The following is an 18,106-nucleotide window of genomic DNA, read 5'->3' as shown; positions in this document are numbered from 1 at the left end:
TCCTATTGGGTATTCTTCTGAGGAGGGCGGGGCTTCGGGTTTGACGGGCGCTGGGGGCGAGGCCTCCTTTCTGCGTTCCAGTTCTTCGCGGGCTTTCATCCCTCTGTGACGCAGGCGCAGGCGCGGGGGGCGGAGTCGGGAGGAGCTCCGCCTCCCCGGCCGAGCAGGCCGCCTAGGGGCGTGTCCTGAGACGGCCCCGCCCCGCTCGCGCCCCGCCCTGCCCGGTGGCGGAGCGGCGGCCAGCGCTGGGAGGGCCCGGCCCCGCGATGTGAGTGAGGCGCGGGTGGGTGCGGATCGGGGCGCCAGCGCAGCCCGGGGGGTCCCCGGGGTCCCTGCGGGCAGGGGCGCGAGTGCGCGGCCGCCCCTCCGGCCCGCCAGGTGCGGGCCCCACTGTGGCGGGCGAGGGTCGCTGGGCCCGGTGCGCAGGCCAGCCCTCTGGTCGCCCCCTGGTCATCTCCGGATCGCAGGGACGGCCCCCGGAGCTGGCGGGGCGGCCTCGTGCGCGGCCTGCCCCAGCCCAGGCCCCGGCAGCTGTGCGGATGTCCCCACGGCGGCGGCCAGAGCAGGTTTTGGGTCCCCATGGGGCAGCTGCGCGGCTTGGGAGGAGGGGGACAGCTGCGTGACCCCAAGTGATCCCCGCCCGGCCCCGGGGTGTGCCGCAGCTCCCCGAGCCCTGCCGTGCGCGCTCCTTGGATGCACTAGTGCAGCCCTTGCAACAGCCGCCACCGCACGGCCTGGGCCTTGCAGGCCCACACACCTGGGTGCGCTGACGACTGCTGCACCGACTGGGCGTGTGACCTTGGGCACACCTGGTCCCTGGAGAGTCGGGTGCAATTGTGGCTCCTGCTCCTGCGGCTGCTGGGAGGGAGGACTGGGTTGGAATCTGGTTCAGGGCCAGCCGCCAAGGGCTCCGTGCAGACCTGTTCCGATTCTGATTTCTGTTAAGAGGCCCTTGTCTGCAGCAGAGGGGGTCAGTGGGGTCTGATCAGGGGACGGGGAGGCTGCTTTGCACACCAGGGCTGACCCAGCCGTGTGTCTGTCCTCCCTCCTGTGCACGGAAGGCCACACTCCAGCCAGCTCTACCAGCATGTGCCAGAGACACACTGGCCCATCGTGTACTCCCCGCGCTACAACATTACCTTCATGGGCCTGGAGAAGCTGCACCCTTTCGATGCCGGGAAATGGGGCAAGGTGATCAATTTCCTAAAAGGTAGGAAAGGTTTCCTGGGGCCCTGCGTGGGCTTCCTCACCCCCCCGGGTCCTCCCCATCATCATCCCCATCGGGAGCATCAGACTCTTGCCTCTGGATTCAACCATCACATTCCCTTACGCTCCTCCCTGTGGCAAAAGCATCTTCCAGAACAGACTCCCAAGCACAGACTCACCCTCTGTGGCTCCCCACTGCTGCGGATAAAGTCCCCCCTCTGCCCCACAGACCCAGAGGGAGGAGCTGGCTAACGCTAGACCCAGGGACGTGGGAGTCTGAAGCAGTCTAATACCCACTCAGAGAACCTGGGACCTGGGGCGCTTTTGCTCCAAGGTTGGCTGATGATAGATGGGGGAAACTGGGCCCAGAAAGGTTGCAAACATGCCTAAAACACACAGCACCCTGCTTGCCTGAAGCTGAGAGGGAGTCTCCAGGCCCTGCCCACTCCTGGCTTATCCTGGATGCTTTTCCTTCAGAGCAGCCAAAGTGATGCCCTGGGATCTGACCGTCCCTCCTGATCACACCATGGGCAAGGTCCCCCCTCGGGGCGAGCCTGTCCTTGACACCTAAGTCCGGTTCTCTTTTTCACAAAAGCTAGAGCAAGGCTTGGGCTCTGAGTCCTGTGGAAAATAGGGTCCAACTGGAGATTAATAACACTGGCTGTTTTCCATCTTATATTTTTTAAATTTCTGGTTGTTTTTTCTCTCTGGCGAGTGAGACTGGCTTTCCACTTGCAGTAGGGGCTGGAGTAGGCATTCAGAGGAAAACAGGAAGCATAAAGTCACAGGTGACAGGGACGGTGACAACCGAGGCCAGTTGAGAGGCAAGAGCCTGCCTGACGCTCACTCGGGAGTGGCCCTGCCTTCCTCAATGATGTCCTCCCTCACTGTCTGCTCGGCCCTTGTGGGGCTTCTGCATCACCCAGGATCTCAGCAGAAGAGTTCCTGTCTCCTTCTCCTAGGGGACAATAGTCAGGCCAGCTCACTCCTGGCTCCCGAGGATGAGCATGGGAGGGAGGCAGGAGCCATGGGGCGAGGGGCCTTGGATGCCCTGCTAAGGAAGGAGCCATGGAATATTCTGGAATGGAGTTCCTGCTTGGAGCTCTGTATAGAAAACATATGGCCCTAGTTGGTTCCCACCAGGGCTGATTTCTGTTGCTTTTTTATTTATTTGTACCTGGGATTGAACTCAGGGGCCCTCAACCATGAGCCCCCTCCCCAGCCCTATTTTGTATTTTATTTAGAGACAAGGTCTCGCTGAGTTGCTTAGGGCCTTGCTAAGTGGCTGAGGCTGGCCTCCACCTTGCGATCCTCCTGCCTCGGCCTCCGGAGGGGCTGGGATTCTAGGCGTGGGCAGCTGCCACAGGTTCTACTTTTGCAAAATGGAGCAAATCTCGTCGACGTAAGGGAGATGGAAATCACGCCGTGTTGCCCAACACCAGTCACTTGCAACCCACTCTTGGGAGCCTGCCAGGCTCTTCATACCACCTGTTCCACTATTTACTGCATATTTTTAATGACTTCGCCTCTGGGTTGTTGTTTTTTTTTTTAACAAACTTAAATTTGATAGAAGAGGAAACATTATGTCATCTAAATGGGAAAAGCCAGTCTCACGGGCCAAAAATAGAAAGTCATGGTTAAAAGGAAGCCATGAAGCAGCTATGTCATCCAGTCCTGGCTGGTGGCTGTGGCTCAACTGCCGCTCACCCTTGGTGACAGAGATGTGAGCGGAGGCCAGGTGGGCGTGGAGGACAGGCCTGCTGTCTTGGTGGCCTGGGAAGTCCGAGGTTTGCTGTGCATGTAGGGTTCAGTGTCACCCTCACCCGAGGGCCTGGCGGTCATCCACCGTGGCCTGAGAGGCAGCCCGGGGTCAGGATGCCCCAGGCTCACCGTGCCCAGCTCTGGGGACAGGGCTGTGCAGGTCCAGGCTGCAGCCCGGGAGGGCCGGGTGGGTGGGAGCTGAGCAGGAGGAAGCAGCGCCGTCTGTCTGTCTGTTGCAGAGGAAAGCCTGCTGTCAGACGGCATGCTGGTGGAGGCGCGGGAGGCCTCGGAGGAGGACCTACTGGTGGTGCACACGAGGCGCTACCTCAACGAGCTAAAGGTAGGGCGCTGGGGACCTGGGGCTCCTCCGACCAGGGGTGTGGCCAGAGTGGGCGCTGGGCCTCAGGCCACCCTCTCTGTTCCTATTGAAGGAGGAACATGGGAGTCACTTCTCTCTGGAGGAGAAGACAGAGGCCACAGAAAGCCTTCTTGGTATGTAGTGAGCTCCCCTTGGTCAGGAGATGTGGAAACAGGGCTTTTACCTGGGCACCGTGGCGCACGCCTATGATCCCAGTGGGAGGCTGAGGCAGGAGGATCGCAAGTTGGAGGCCAGCCTCAGCAATGTAGCAACTCAGCGAGACCCTGTCTCTAAATAAAACAGAAAAAGGGCTGGGGACGGGGCTCAGGGGGTAGTCAACCTGGGTTCAATCCCTGGGACCAAAAAGAAAGAAAGAAAAGAAGGAAAGAAACAAGGATTTTCTCCCGAACCTTCTGCTTCGTGGGACGCAGTCACTTCTACGTTGGTGACTTTCAGTCTGGGCTCCGCAAACAGATCTCAGAGACCCTGCTGGGATGACTGCAGTGGGGGAGAGGAGACCCTGGCCCCTGTCCCCATCCACCTCACCCTCTTCTGCTTCTGACTGTTTTTATATTAGGCTGAACTTTAAGATTCAGTTCCAAGGACTTCTCATAAAGACTTGCCAAAACCTGTTGGGCTCAAAACTAGTTCAACCATCCCCAGGGACCAGCAGGGGACATAAAGAAGTTGGTGGGCAGGCGACAGACCTGGGACACACTGGAGGACTGCTGTGGCTGCTGTGCAGGTCCACGGTGCGTCCACGGTGGGCCCCGTGTGGCCAGTGCACCTGACTTTCTAAGAGAAGCCGGAAATTCAGATGATTAAATGAGACTTTCTTATTTATGAATGTGCCAACTCATTTTTTTTTCTTTTGGGCACCAGGGATTAAACCCAGGCTGCTTAACCCCTGAGCCTCGTCCCCAGCCCTTTTTTGCATTTTATTTAGGGACAGGGTCTCACTGAGTTGCTCAGGGCCTTACTAAGTTGCTGAGGCTGGCCTCCACCTTGCCATCCTCCTGCCTCAGCCTCCTGAGCCACTGGGATGACACTTGTGCTTGTTATAAGATTTTAAAATTCCACACAGAGACCAACCTGGGCCCCCGGCTGCCCACTGAGGACCCCTCTCTGGAGGAGACCTCACAGCTCTTGTTAGTGGCTGAGGTTCCGAGGGTCCGGGCATTTGGGCCCCGTTAGTGGGAGCAGAGAGCAGGCGGGAGTGTGTGGCTGATGGGGATCTGCTCCTGCCAGCCTGCCTCGGGGTGGGGCCGTGTCAGCAAGGCCTGACCCCCAGCTGCCTGGCTGGACTCGCAGTGGACTTAGTCACGTGGGCGCCAGAGGTCAGCAGGCCCCTGATGTGTGGGTAGAAAAGTGAGGCTCAGAGAGAGGCTGCGTCTGCTCAAGATGGCCAGGAGGGGTGACCCGGCAGGACATCCCACAGCCCTCGGGGCTCCCTGTCCTCCCCTCCTGGCTGGGCTGGGGGGGTCCTAGATGAGGCCGGAGCCAGAGCTCTCCCTGTCAGCAGAGAGAGGCTCCCAGGAGAGAGAGGGGTGAGGCTTGGCGGGGGCTCAGGTGGACGGTCCCAGGGGACCCCAGTCAATAACCCAGGGGCTGGACCAGGAGGACACATCTGTCATGGTCCCAAGGGCCAGCGGAGGGCAGGGGCCGGAGGCGCTGACTGCGGCAGAAAGAGGTCAGATCAGAATGGAACCAAGATAAGATGGGGGGGGGTCAGGCTCCAGGTGCCCATTTGGGGAACTTCTAGGGAAGTGTCCATTCCTGGCCTCTTCCTTCCAAAAACCCGGGAGCAGCTTGCTTCGTGATAAAGAGTAATGATTTAAAGGTCTGAGCAGGGAGAGTCCTAGGTATAGACTGAGGCCGGAGGAGAACGCAGGCTTGGCACCTGAAGGGGAAAGTGAAGGTACTAGGTGGGCTGTCCATTCAGCATGGAGCTCCCTGGCAGCCAAAGCAAAAGGGGAAATGTGATGATTTCCAAGACGCTTACTAAGGTGAAGAACTGGTCAGTCCACACACGTTACTCCATGCCAGTGGTGTGCTGAGCGCCAAGAGAAGAATGCGGCTCAGGGTTCCTGCCTCTGTGGATTTGCAAGTCAGTTGTGGAGGCTTGAAACCAAGATAATCGCACAAGAGCATCTTAGTTCATCCCAGCCACTCAGGAGGCTGAGGCAGGAGGATCGCAAGTTGGAGGCCAGCCTCAGCAAAAGCGAGACCCTAAGCAGCTCAGCGAGACCCTGTCTCTGAATAAAGTACAAAGTGGGGCTGGGGACAGGGCTTAGGGGTCGAGGGCCTCTGAGGTCAATCCCTGGTACCAAAAAAAAAAAAGAGAGAGAGAGAGAGCATCAAGTAAGGAGGTGAGGTTTAAATTGTCACCAGAGACGACAAAGAGGTGACAAGCCAGTGGAGCTGTGAAGGGAGAAGGTGCCACAGACTGGGGAGGGGAGAGGTCTTGGTTTCCCACGGAGAGGAGGGACCCCCTGGTGGCCAGGGAAGGTTGGGCCATCGGGAGAGGCTTGGCTGTGGGGGACGAGGTGCTGGGTGGCCTGCAGTGGCCCCGCCCACCCTCCTGCGTGCGGTTTCTTGTCCCTGTTTTCTGTTGTGGGATTGAGGACAGAGCCCTGCAGTGTCCCCGCAGGGGTCCCCGAGAACAGCTCCATGGCTGTTCTCTGTGAGTTACGTAATGGTCATCCTGTCCCCTGCTGTGTCCCTCTCTGTCCTCACCCCGGTTCTGGGCTTCATGCCCGGCCCTGCAGGAGTGTCCATGCACAGGGCACCGAGGAGAAAAGCCATCGGATGTTTGCAACAAAACATCAGAGCAGGGAAACCCGTGTTTACTGAGCACCTACTGTGTGCAAGGTCCAGAGCTGCCCATGGAGGGAGGCAGTTGGGCTCGGCCAGTGCCGGGCTCCTGCCTTCCGCGGACTTCCATGACCCTTTGTCTTGCGGTCCGGGTCCGTGCTGGGCAGCATGGGCATGTGTCCTTGGGCACCCTGTGCCAGGCTGCGCCGGTCACACGCCACTCCAGTGGACGCCCAGGAGCCCAACATTGTTGTGGGTGCTGCAGGGCTAGGATGGAACATAGGAGGCCAACTCCTTTCCCTGTGGAGCTGAAAGGTTGGAAAGCCAGTCAACAAACAAAATTACCAAGTAATGGAGTCACCAACCTCAGCTCCTGGGGGCAGAAGTCCCTGGTAGAGGGGGAGCGAATGGGAACTTGGAGTCAGTCAGTCTCTCTGTCTCTCCCTCTCCTCTTCCCTCTCTCCTCTTTAAAACTATTTTGATAAAATTCATGGCTGGGCCAAGTGGAAATCCCATTGCCAAATTCAAGCTCATAAAGATTTACCCCTAGGATGGGCGCAGTGGCCCATGCCTGTCATTCCCAGCGGCTGGGGAGGCTGAGGCAGGAGGATTGTGAGTTCAAGGCCAGCCTCAGCAACTGTGAGGCCCTAAGCAGCTCAGTGAGGCCCTGTCTCTAAATAAAATACGAAATAGGGTTGGGGACGGGGCCAGTGGTCGAGTGTCCCTGGGTTAAGTCCCCGATGCCTAAGACTTATCGTCCATGTGGTGTGAGGTTAGAGTCCAGCTTCGTCCTTTTCCGTGTGGGTATCCAGTTCTCTCAAGGAGAGTGTTTTCTTTCCTCCGTCAAATGGTCCCGGTACCTGGTGGAGAGATGTCACAGGTGTGTGGACCTGTTCCTGGGCTCCCACGTCCATGCCCCTGACCCCTGGGTCTGCCGTCTGTCAGCCGGCCTCATCCCTGGGTCTCTGTGACAGGTCTCGACGTGTGGACTCCCAAACCAACTTGGTCCTTCTGTTTCCAGATTGTTTTGGCCACTTGGGCTTCTTTGAGAGTCCATATGCATTATAGGGTCCAATTGTCCCTTTTCTGACAGGGACTGCCTCCAGTCTGTGGGCCTCCTTGGGAGGTCCTGCCTCTTCCCCGTGTTTGGTCTCCCGATCCATGAGCATGGGATGTCTTTCCGTTCGCTGAGGTTTTCTTTCATCTCTTTCAGGGGTGTTTTCTAGTTTTCCGTAGCTCAGTCTTTCACCTTGTGGTTAAATTCATTCTCAAGCATTTTGATTCTTCTCGAAGCTGTTAATGGAACGGCCTCCTTGGTTTCGTTTTTAGAGAGACAACTGATTTTTGCACATGGATCTTATATCCTGCAACCTTGCCGTGTTGTTCTCACGTCAGTGTTTGCGTGTGTACATTCTCCAGGATCTTCTGGGTCTGTCATCGTGCCCTCTGTGGATAGACTGAGTTTTACTTTCTAATCTGGGTGCATTTTTATTTATTTTTCTTGCTTAATTGCTTAGGCTTGACCCTCTAATACTGTGTTGAGTAGAAACGGCAAAGCAGGCAACTTTGTCTTAGCACTGACTTTAGGTGGAAAGTCGTTTACCATTATGATATTCACTGTGGGTATTGTTTGATTTATTTTGTTTTGGGGTGTAGGTTAAAAAATAAATGCCCTTTGGCCAGGCACGATGGCGCACTCCTGTCATCCCAGCAACTTGGGAGGCTGAGGCAGGAGGATCGCAAGTTGGAGAACAGCCTCAGTAACTTAGCATGGCCCTCAGCAATTTAGCAAGACCCTGTCTCAAGATAAAAAATAAAAAGGCCTAGGGATGGCTGGGTGTAGTGGCATACTCCTCTAATCCCAGCGGCTCAGGAGGCTGAGGAAGGAGGATCACAAGGTGGAGGCCAGCCTCAGCAATTTAGCAAGGCCCTGAGCAACTCAGTGAGACCCTGTCTCTAAATAGAATGTAAAAAGGGCTGGGGACAGGGCAGAGTCACTTCCACGGGAACAGTGGGGTGGCCGGTCCCCCCTTGACCGCACTCCTGGGTCCGGACCTCTGTGAGGATGTCCGCAGGGGAGACCCAGCCGCAGGAGAGTGGGGTCTCTGCAGCAGGGCGGGTGGGCAGAAGGTTCCAGAGTGGGCCTGGCCGTGTGCCCTGCAGAGGTGGCCCCCCACTGAGGCTAGCCGGGTGGAGGCCCTGACTCCTGGCCACCGTCTGGCGGGACCTCCCACCCTGCCTGGCCCAGGGGTCCCAGGCGTGGCCTCAGGTCGGTCCTGACCACCCGCGTGGCTCGTCCCAACCTGTGCCTGCCAGTGCCACCCGGGGCTTTGGGATCCGATGTCCCCGATGTCCCTGGTGTGGACTGCACTTTGGCCTGTGTGACATATTCTCAGTGCTATGCTGCTGCCCTTGGGCCACCACAGCCTTAAGAGCAGAGCCAGGGGTGGGGACCCGGCTGCGGGCGGTTCCAGGAGCATCCTGGGCAGGGAGGGCAGGCAAGGTGCTGCCACCGTAGTGAGGGACGCAGTGACCACCGGGGACAAGTGCTGCAGGAAGGGAGAGCTGAGGGGCTCGGGGCAGCGCAGGTCCGGGTAGTGGAGACGGCCGAGGACAGGCCCCTGCGACAGGTGTCCATTCCAGGGCCTCACTCGAGGCCCTGTTTGCAGATGGGGAGCCCAAAGCACAGAGAGGGCAAGGGCTGTGTCCAAAATCACACAGCCCAGGGCAGGGCCCAGGGAAGAGGCTGCTGCCGGCCTGTCCCCGCCCCACTTCTGTCCAGCCTGGCCCCAGAGCCGAGCCCTTGCTGGGTGGGGTTAGCAGAGGGCCTCCTGTGCCAGCTACAGCCCATCAGCAGTGCCCAGTCCTGTGCCTCGCCCTGTGCTTCACACGGGAGCAGCTTGGGACAGCACTCTGGGCCTCCCCACTGCTGCAGCGACAGTGTGCACGGGCAGGACCCGCCCAGGACGGTCACCCACCGCCCTGCAGGGATGCTGACCCCCTGAGCCCGTCCCCAGCCCTGTTTAATTTAATTTAGAGACAGGGTCTCCCTGAGTTGCTTAGGGCCTTGCTAACTGGCTGAGGCTGGCCTCCAACTTGCCATCCTCCTGCCTCAGCCTCCTGAGCTGCTGGGATGACAGGTAGCGCACCCCTGGCTCCGGCTCCCGGCTTCTCTTGATCATGGACTTGAGCCTCCTGCCAGGCTGAGCGGCCTGGCCTGAGGGTGGGCGCTCAGGAGGCTCGTGCTAGTGCTTGCAAGGTGAGTGACTTGTCCCTGGACATGTCGCCGGGCCCTGTGGGGCTCTTGCAGGAGTTGGTGACAGGGAAAGTGCCCTGGATGCATCTCAGCCAGGCAGGGTTGGGGTCAGTGCGTGATGTGTGTGCCCGGGGACATGGAGGTGTCTGGGCCCTTCAACTACGGGGCATCTAACCCCCTCAGGAGCAGAAGACTGCGCAGGGCCTCAGGGTCCCTGGCCGGGCGCCCAGGACGGCCAAGGTCCACCCAGCTGCAGTTCTTCCTGTGGACACCAGAGGGCACCCACGGGCTTCAGGCGCCCAGGACCCTGGGGCTGACCTGGTCCTGCAGCCTGGCCTGGGAGGGGCCGGTGGCCGTAGCAGCCTTGCCCTCCCTCCGACTGTCCCATCCTCTGTCCCTCCTTCCTCTGTCCCTTCCTTCCATGGTGGAGACTGAACCAGGGGTTCTTCACCCCCGAGCCCCATCCCCAGCCCTTTTCATTTCATTTAGAGACAGGGCCTCGCTGAGTTGCTCAGGGCCTCGCTGGGTTGTTGAGGCTGGCCTCCAACTCGTGATCCTCCTGCCTCAGCCTCCTGAGCTGCTAGGATCGCAGGCCAGTGCGCTGTGCCTGGCCCTGGCTCTCACTTCCTGCCACAGGAAGTGCATTTACCCAGGGAGCCCAAGTCCGTCCCGGGTGCTGAGGGGAGTCTCACTTCCTGGGTCCTCCTCTCTCTCCACAGTGGTCCTTCGCGGTCGCCACCATCACAGAGATCCCTCCTGTCATCTTCCTCCCCAACTTCCTTGTGCAGAGGAAGGTGCTGCGGCCCCTTCGGATCCAGACAGGAGGAACCATCATGGTAGGTAGGGTGGGCCCACCCGGTGCCTCTCCTGCCCTGCGGTGCCCGCCCCCACTCAGGGTGGAGAGCAAAGCCCTAAATGTCACTCAAACCGCAGAAGAGGGACCCTTTCTCCAAGACCCTTGCCCATCTGGGGACCTTAGAATTCATAATGTTCCTTCCCCGCATTCCGGTCGCCATATTTGCTGGTGTAGAAGGTGCCTCTAACCCCCAGAGCATGTTCTGCCGGGCTTGGTGGCTAAGCCTGTGATCTGAGCTATTCGGGAGGCTGGGGCAGGAGGATCGCAAGGTGGAGGCCAGCCTCAGCCACTTAGCAAGGCCCTGAGCAACTGAGAGAGACCCTGTCTCTAAATAAAATATGACAAGGGCTGGGGACGGGGCTCAGGGGTTGAGCAGCCCTGGGTTCAATTCCTGGGACCCAAACAAACAAAATCAAATCACCCTCTTCTGGTGATAAGTCCTCAGTTTGATTCTGGCCCCCTGCCCAGTCGCAGGTTTGCCCCCGGAAGGGCTGAGTGGGCTGGGGCTGGGGTGGGTGGCTCCTGCGTCCTCCCCCGGTGGCCACAGGGAGCTGGCTGGAACCCCGTGGGTGGAGCGGGTGGAGGGGCGCCTCACCTCACTCTCTGCTTGTCCCCGAAGGCGGGAAAGCTGGCGGTGGAGCGCGGCTGGGCCATCAACGTAGGTGAGTGCCCCCGTGGAGCTGGCCTGAGGGGGGCTGGGCACAGGACGGGACTAGAGGTAGCCACCCTGAAATTCCTTATGCAGGGACCTGGAGGCACCCTCGGGACACCTGGTAAGTGGGACCCTCACCTAGAGAGTTCCCCAGCCTCCCTCCAGAGAGCCTGCCTGTCCCCTGGGCAGGTCGCTAGGACACCTGCCTCCACATGGCCCCTGAAAGGCTCCATCTGCCCAGCCGCTCAGGAGGCTGAGGCAGGAGGACTGAGAGTTGGAGGCCAGCCTCAGCAACTTAGCGAGGCCCTGTCTCTAAATAAAATAGAAAAAGGGCTGGGGACAGGGTCAGGGGTCAGGTGCCCCCGAGTTAAGTCCCCAGTACCCCCCTCACCCCCACAAAAAAAGAAAGAAAGGCTCCGGTGTCCCCAGGGCCTGGGCTGGTCACACGTCGGTGGGCAGACGCGCCTTCTCAGGGCCCAGCGCCTCCTGGCCCCTGGACTCTCGCACAAGCCCTGTCACTCCCTCCTGGGGACACAGCGCTCACAGTCTGCGGAGCCCCCTGGTGTCCTCTTCTACTTGAGGCAGCCCAGTTCCCACCAGGAGGCTCCTGTGGGCCTTGGCCGTGACCTCCTTCTGGTCACCTCTGGGTGCTGATGCCCAGAGATGGTGTCATGGTGACCCGCGCAATTGAGGGCCCCTGATGCCCTCCAGGGGACTCCATGGCCCAGGGCCCGTCTCCCGTGGAGAGTCTGGTGGTCTGGCCGAAGGTCCGGGTCCTGGCCCAGCCAGGTTCAGATCCTGCTTCTGCCCCGACCTAGCTGTGTGACCCTGGGCAAACTGCTGACCCTCTCTGTTTTAAAGTCTCCTCTTTAAAAGGGCCTAGTGGTGGCAGTGCCCTCTTCGGGGCTGTTGGGAGTCTCCAGCCAGCTGGGCCCTGGGAGGAGCCCCGAGGGGGCGGCCACTGCCTTGTGACCCAAGCCAGTGACCTGGTTGGTGGGAGGGCTGCGCCCCCTCGGATGTGGCCCCCAGGGCAGGTGTCGGTCTGTTCAGAGCAGCCTGCGGCCGGGTCCCTCAGGAGTTGCAGGGTGGCTGTGGGCTCCCAGCTCGGGCAGATGACCAGCTCTCTGCCCACCTGGGGCTGGAGGGGACTTTCCGGGGCTGGAGGGGGACCGTGGAGGGGACCAAGCCCCTGGTGGCCCTGACCATGGCCCTGACCGCCGTCTGCCTTCTGCAGGGGGCGGCTTCCACCACTGCTCTAGCGACCGGGGCGGGGGCTTCTGTGCCTACGCGGACATCACACTGGCCATCAAGGTGTGTCCCCGAATGCAGGTGGGGACCAGGCTCCAGGGGCCCGGGGTCCTGAGTTCTATGGGGCCAGCCATTGACCGGGGTTGGTCAGTGAGGTAGGGGACCAGGGGGCCAAGGGGGTATAGCGAGGGACCCGACAACAGGGACCTGGCAGCAGCCGGCGCCCACTGTGCGCCCAGCCCCGCCAGCTGTCCCCCACGGCTGGACCCCCACGGGGGACTCCCAGGGAGACTGAGGCCCAGCGGGGCTTGTCACACACCAGAGTGAGCTGGGGGGTGGCCCTCAGGACTGCCGGACCCCAGAGCCCCCAGCCACTCTGCAGTGGCCTCATGCTGGGTGTGGGGACGGGCAGGGGCTCAGCCACCATGGCCCTCGAGAAGGGGGGAGCACAGAGACCCAGGGGAGGGCAGGAGGGGAAGGAGGGAGGCTTCCAGAGGAGGCTCAAGGGCTCGGCCCTGCAGGAGGCAAAGCCTGGGGAAGCTGGGCCTCGGGGCCCATCTGTCATCCCAGCAGCTGGGGAGGCCGAGGCAGGAGGATCGCAAACTGGAGGCCAGCCTCAGCCAAAGCGAGGCCCTCAGCAGCCCAGCGAGACCCTGTGTCTAAATAAAACACAGAACAGGGCTGGGGACGGGGCTCAGAGGACAAGGTCCCCCGGCCCTAGTGTCAGAAAGGCTGGGGTCCCCCAACTTCTGTGCATTTCCAGGGGAGTGTGGGGAGGCCCAGGATCTGACCACTGCCCACACAGCTCTCCCGGAAAGTGACCTTCGGGCCCACTGGCGAGAGGGCCTGCGGCCTGTGCCCTCATGTCCCCCTGCCCTTGCGTCCCCCTGTTCTCCACCCTGCCGGGTCCTCATGCCTGCCCTCCCCTCCTTTGGCAGTTTCTCTTTGACCGAGTGGACGGCGTCTCCAAGGCCACCATCATCGACCTCGATGCCCATCAGGTGAGCGCCCGTGGGAGCCCCGTCCCGCATCCCCCGTGGCAGGGGACACCCTCCCTGTGTCCCCAGCAGCTCCTGTCCACCCCAACCCTGCGCGGAGGGTTCCCTCCTTCCAGGGACGTCCTGCATGAGGCCTCTGTCCCCTCCTCTGCTTCTCAGGCCCGGGTGGAGGGACTCTCTGTCCCTGTGCCCTCCCAAGCCCACCCAGGGGGACAGGTCCTGCTTTTGGGTCCTCCCTCCCTCCTCACCATCACCACACAGTGGCTCGTCCTGAGCCAAGGTCTGACGGTGCTCTATACCCTGCTGTGGCTCCCTACTGCTTGCCAACCATTTGAGTGCCGCCTCCTGCACGGCGCAGATGAGCTCCGGGGACCCTTGTCCCTTAGGCCGAGGCTCACACACAGTTCCCAGGCCCCCCGAGGCCCCTGGGCCTCACTTCATGGGCTCCTTCTTTTCGGGACTGTGAGCAGGGTGGGATGGAGCGGCCCCTCCTGCTCTCCTCCTTTAGTGGCCCTGGGCTGGCTGGGCTCCCTCAGGTCAGGTGACACTGCTCAGCCCTTTACAGCTGGCTTTTCTTACCCCTGATCCCACCTGGCGCCCGCAGACTCGAGCAGGAGGCTGGGGACACAGCCCTAGAGGCCTGGCTTCCTTGGGGTCCTCCTGTAGATCGGAAGCCAGGTCCCAGTCTGGATCCCAGCCACGGAGGCTTCTGTCCTCAAGGGCAAGCTACGCTGCCCAGTACAGGGGAGTGTCACACGGGAGGGTGGGGTGGGCGAGTCCTGCGTCCCCAGGGCTCCTGCCCGAGAGCAGCCTCCGTGTCCTCCCAGGGCAACGGGCACGAGCGGGACTTCATGGACGACAAGCGTGTGTATATCATGGACGTCTACAACCGCCACATCTACCCCGGGGACCGCTTTGCCAAGCGTAAGCTGCTGTCCCCTGCGTCCCCAGTGCACGCTTACTCAGATGGGGCTACCTCCCCGAGATGTCCTACATTCCGAACCCCATAGAAGTCTCCTCCTTTTTCCTCAGTATCCCTACAAGGTGGGGGTTGTTCCCCTTTGACACATAAGGACACTGGGACCTGAAGAAGCCAGGCACAGTGGTACATGCCTGTAATCCCAGCAGCTCGGGAGGCTGAGGCAGGAGGATTGGGAGGTAGAGGCCAGCCTCAGCGACTTAGTGAGGCCCTGAGCAACTCAGCGAGGCCCTGTCTCTAAATATAAAAAGAACTGGGGATGTAGCTCAGGGGTTAAGGTCCCCTGGGTTCAATCCCCGGGACCAAAAATAAAAATAAATAAATGAAGTCACTAGACCCACCTAAGACCACAGTGTCCATATGTCAGGGGGAACCAGTGGACAGACAAGAAAAGAGGAGACACAAAATAAGATGGCAATATAAGTTCTAGTGCATGTTCCTGAAAAATGAAGGAAAGTGGGTTAAACTCGTCCACCAAAAGGCCGAGATGCCCAGATGAGGCTGGTGGGCGGGAACCTGCCCATTCTGCAGGCAGGGACCTGGGACCCTCAGCTTTTCACCTCTGTGACAAAACACCTGAGGTGGCCACCTTACAGGAAGGACAGGTGGGTCTGCATCAGTGTTTTGGGGGCTCAGGTCTGTGGACCTTTGGCTCCATGGCTTGGGGCCTGTGGCAGAGCAGCAGGTCATGGCAGGGAGCACAGGGGCAGCAGAGAGAGAGCAGTGGAGCCCCGCCCCCAGTGACGTCACTTCCTTTTGCTTGGCTCCACCTCTCAAAGGTTCAGCCACACCTCCAGTGATATCACTTCCTTTTGCTTGGCTCCACCTCTTAAAGGTTCAGCCACACCCCCAGTGACATCACTTCCTTCCATTTGGCTCTGCCTCTTAAAGGCCCTGCCACGCCCCCAGTGACATCACTTCCTTCCATTTGGCTCCGCCTCTTAAAGGTCCAGCCCCTTCTGGTGCTTCCACAGGTTGTCTACCAGCCTTTCTCCCCTGGGCCTGGGTGGTACCCCACACCCAGACCATAACAGGGCCACTGCTGCCTGGGGTGCGGGTGAGTCTGCCACGAGTGTGGTCCAAGTGACTGAGCCCCGACAGCTCACGGGCTTCCCCATCCTGAGCCCCAGTCCTCCTGCACATGGGCACTCTGTGTCCCCCTGTCCCAGAGGCCATCAGGCGCAAGGTGGAGCTGGACTGGGGCACGGAGGACGAGGAGTACCTGCACAAGGTGGAGAGGAACATGGAGAAGGCCCTGCAGGAGCACAGCCCGGACGTGGTGATCTACAACGCTGGCACCGATGTCCTCGAGGGGGACCGCCTCGGGGGACTGGCCATCAGCCCAGAGGTAGGTCCTGACGCTGGCGGGGGGCACGGGCTCTGGGGGATTCTGCAGCAGCAGGAAAGCTGGGAGCCTGTGGGTGGAAGCCACAGCAGGCCGGAGAAGGGCTAGATCTGCAGCAGGACTTCCACTCCCCATCCCCGCGCAGGGCATCGTGAAGCGGGACGAGCTGGTGTTCCGGGTGGTCCGAAGCCGGCAGATCCCTATCCTCATGGTGACCTCGGGGGGCTACCAGAAGCGCACGGCGCGCATCATCGCCGACTCCATCCTCAACCTGCGCAACCTGGATCTCATCGGACCCCAGTCGCCCAGCATCTCCACCCAGAGCTCAGACACCCCGCTGCTCTCGCCCTCGGTGTCGTGACCTGCGCTGCGCTAGGTGGCACCAGCCTGTCTCCGGCCCGCCACCACCTGCTCTAGTGCCGTGTCCACCCTGTGGGGCCCTGGGCGCCCAGCGCACCGAGGGGAAGGAGGGCCGAGCCGTCCCCGCCTGGGCCAGAGGAGGGCCCGCCGCGGCCCCTCTGCTCCCCGCCCGGGTCCCTGGTCCCCGTGGGCAGGACAGCGGCCAGGCAAGATCCCCTGGGGTCCAGGGTCGGACCAGGCCCTGTGGAGGCCGCAGGTCTTCAGAACAGGAGAGGAGGCCGGGAGGCCAGGGGGCCCTGTGGTTTGGACACGTCCTGGTCGGTGACACAGAGGACGTCCCCATCTCCACCCTGCTGGGCTCTCCCCCCAGTCGCAGGTGGCTGTCCCACTGTCCATGCCTCAGGTGTCAGGAGCCACGCTGCCGAGGACAGCCCAGCGCCAGGCGCCCGGGGGGCCTATGTCCCCAGCCGTGTGACGTGGGACCTGGGGCAGGGACGCAGGGGGGCTCTCCAGTCTGGGGTCCCCCCAATAAAGCAAGGTCTGGGCCTGCTCCTGCGGGGTCCCCGTGTGGTGACGAAGGGGGGGGCCCAGGACACCCCGTGGATCGCCCACTCAGCCGCAGGGGCAGGTCCTGGGGACGACCTGTCAGTTCAGAAGGGGCCTGGAGGGGTGTGGGGGGACAGGGAGGCGGCTGGGGAGGGGACACGAGGGAAAGTGGGGCCAAGCCAGGTCCCACAGAACCGAGGCCCCAGGCGGGGTGTCCAGGGTGGTGGCAGCGAGGTCTCTGTCCCAGGCTGGTGGCAGCTGGGGTGGGTCCTGGGCCTGCATCTCCAGTGGCCTCACCCCGAGTCCCCAGGTCCTCCTCCTGTCCCCATGCACAGAGCCGAGTGCCTGCCTCTGGCCCCTCCGCCACCTCTGCCCTAAAGGGGACACTCAGAGTCCCCTCGGGTGTGGGGTGACGGGAGCACCCCCCCTCCAAGCCAGTGACTGCCACCTAGCCCCAGGCACGGTGTGGGGGGGTGGGGACACTGGTCAGCTGACCTGGCCCACCCTCCAGGTGCGTCCACGGGCTCCTGCAGTGTCCCTCGCACCCCGTGCTGGGGCCGGGCAGGGTCCCCCGATCCCAGGCTGTCCCTACGCCACCCCCTGCAGCAGAGCCCAGGCCCAACAGGGTCCCTTCCCCCGTGGTGACCTGGATCTGACCCAAGGGCCCCACAGCCACCTGTGCCCAGCGCGGGCCGGGGACCTCCAGGCTGCGGTTTGTCACTGTGGGGCTTCTGTCCCCCAGACCCATAAAGGCTCTTGACTGGACTGGCTGCCGTGTCTTCTTGGGGTGGGTCCCCTGCCTCCCAGGGACTGAGGGGACAGACGGGAGCCCAGGGCGGTGACCCCACGTGGGCTGCTGTCCATCTTAGTGTCCGGGCTGAGGCCACTGGGGTTGGGGTCTGGGAGGGCGGGAGGGGAGGGTCTCTGGCCCTGGGGTCTGTGTGAGCCCATGAGGGGACCGGAGGCAGGTGGGGACTGAGTGTCAAAGGTGTCCCTCGGCGACCCCTCCTGGGTGGGAGCAGGGTGACCCCTCAGAGTCCACTGAGTGCCAAGGACAGGGACGTCAGGGCTGGGGACAGGCCAGCAGTGGGCTCCGCCGACCTTGACTGTGCCACCAAGGGCCTGGGCCTGTCCAGCCGTCCACAGAGGCCACCCTCCGGGCTCCAGGCCCTCTGGGGGGAGGACAGTTGGTGTCCATCGACCCACAGCTGTGGGGGGCGGTCAGGACCAGAGCCTCACTCCCAGAGGCTGGGAGCCCTTTCCCCCGTGCACAGGGACACTCCCCCCAGGAACGGGGACCCTACCCTGGGAGTGACCGCAGGGCCACAGGGCACCCAGGACTGTTAGCCTGAGGGCCACGAGCAGTGTCCTGTTGGCCAGCATCGAGGCCACTGCAAGTCAGGCCTGGTCATGGGATCTGTGCGCCTTGCTGTGCCCCACGGAGCAGGGTGTGGTGGCCACGCCTGTCATCCCAGCGACCTGGAGGCTGAGGCAGGAGGATCGCAACTCGGAGGCCAGCCTCGGGCACTTAGCAAGGCCCTCAGCAGCTCAGGGTGACCCTGTCTTTAAACACAGAACAGGGCTGGGGACAGCCCAGGGTGAGGCACCAGCACTCAGTCCCTGGTCACAGGTTAAGGCACCAAGTTCATGAAGAGGTCGAGGCTGGCCTGGCTGGCCTGGTCACCCCTGGTGACAGCCGGGACAGGCTGGGGGTGAGCCTGGGGAGC

The 18,106-nt window shown here is 61.6% G+C and overlaps 1 protein-coding gene across 3 annotated transcripts; it reads left to right on the top strand.

The window, feature by feature from the left end:
- Window positions 1-208: 208 nt before the first annotated feature.
- Hdac11 (histone deacetylase 11) lies at window positions 209-17,144 on the top strand. Of its 3 annotated transcripts, XM_027931934.2 has the most exons (10): window positions 209-268; window positions 1,062-1,210; window positions 3,207-3,307; window positions 10,115-10,231; window positions 10,871-10,913; window positions 12,138-12,214; window positions 13,090-13,152; window positions 13,977-14,073; window positions 15,298-15,476; window positions 15,619-17,144. In XM_027931934.2, coding segments are annotated over exons 1-10 (1,044 nt in total). In that variant the 5' UTR covers window positions 209-266; the 3' UTR covers window positions 15,835-17,144. The 3 variants fall into 3 exon arrangements, with proteins under 3 accessions (XP_027787735.2, XP_027787737.2, XP_027787738.2); XM_027931936.2 differs by lacking the exons at window positions 209-268; window positions 1,062-1,210 and adding an exon at window positions 2,591-2,944; XM_027931937.2 differs by lacking the exons at window positions 209-268; window positions 1,062-1,210 and adding an exon at window positions 3,399-3,459 and having other exon boundaries at window positions 3,221-3,307.
- The last annotated feature ends 962 nt before the right edge of the window (window positions 17,145-18,106 follow it).

Source organism: Marmota flaviventris, chromosome 20 (genome assembly GCF_047511675.1).
Source record: "Marmota flaviventris isolate mMarFla1 chromosome 20, mMarFla1.hap1, whole genome shotgun sequence".
Taxonomy (NCBI): domain Eukaryota; kingdom Metazoa; phylum Chordata; class Mammalia; order Rodentia; family Sciuridae; genus Marmota; species Marmota flaviventris.
The sequence above is the reverse complement of the archived record's forward strand: the minus strand, read 5'-3'. Positions and strand labels throughout refer to the sequence as shown.

Excerpts from the sequence above, each read along its gene's own strand:
- Hdac11 (XM_027931934.2), top strand. Across the intron at positions 10,232-10,870 it reads AGACAGGAGGAACCATCATG|GCGGGAAAGCTGGCGGTGGA; the intron begins GTAGGTAGGGTG and ends TTGTCCCCGAAG. Across the intron at positions 13,153-13,976 it reads TCGACCTCGATGCCCATCAG|GGCAACGGGCACGAGCGGGA; the intron begins GTGAGCGCCCGT and ends GTGTCCTCCCAG.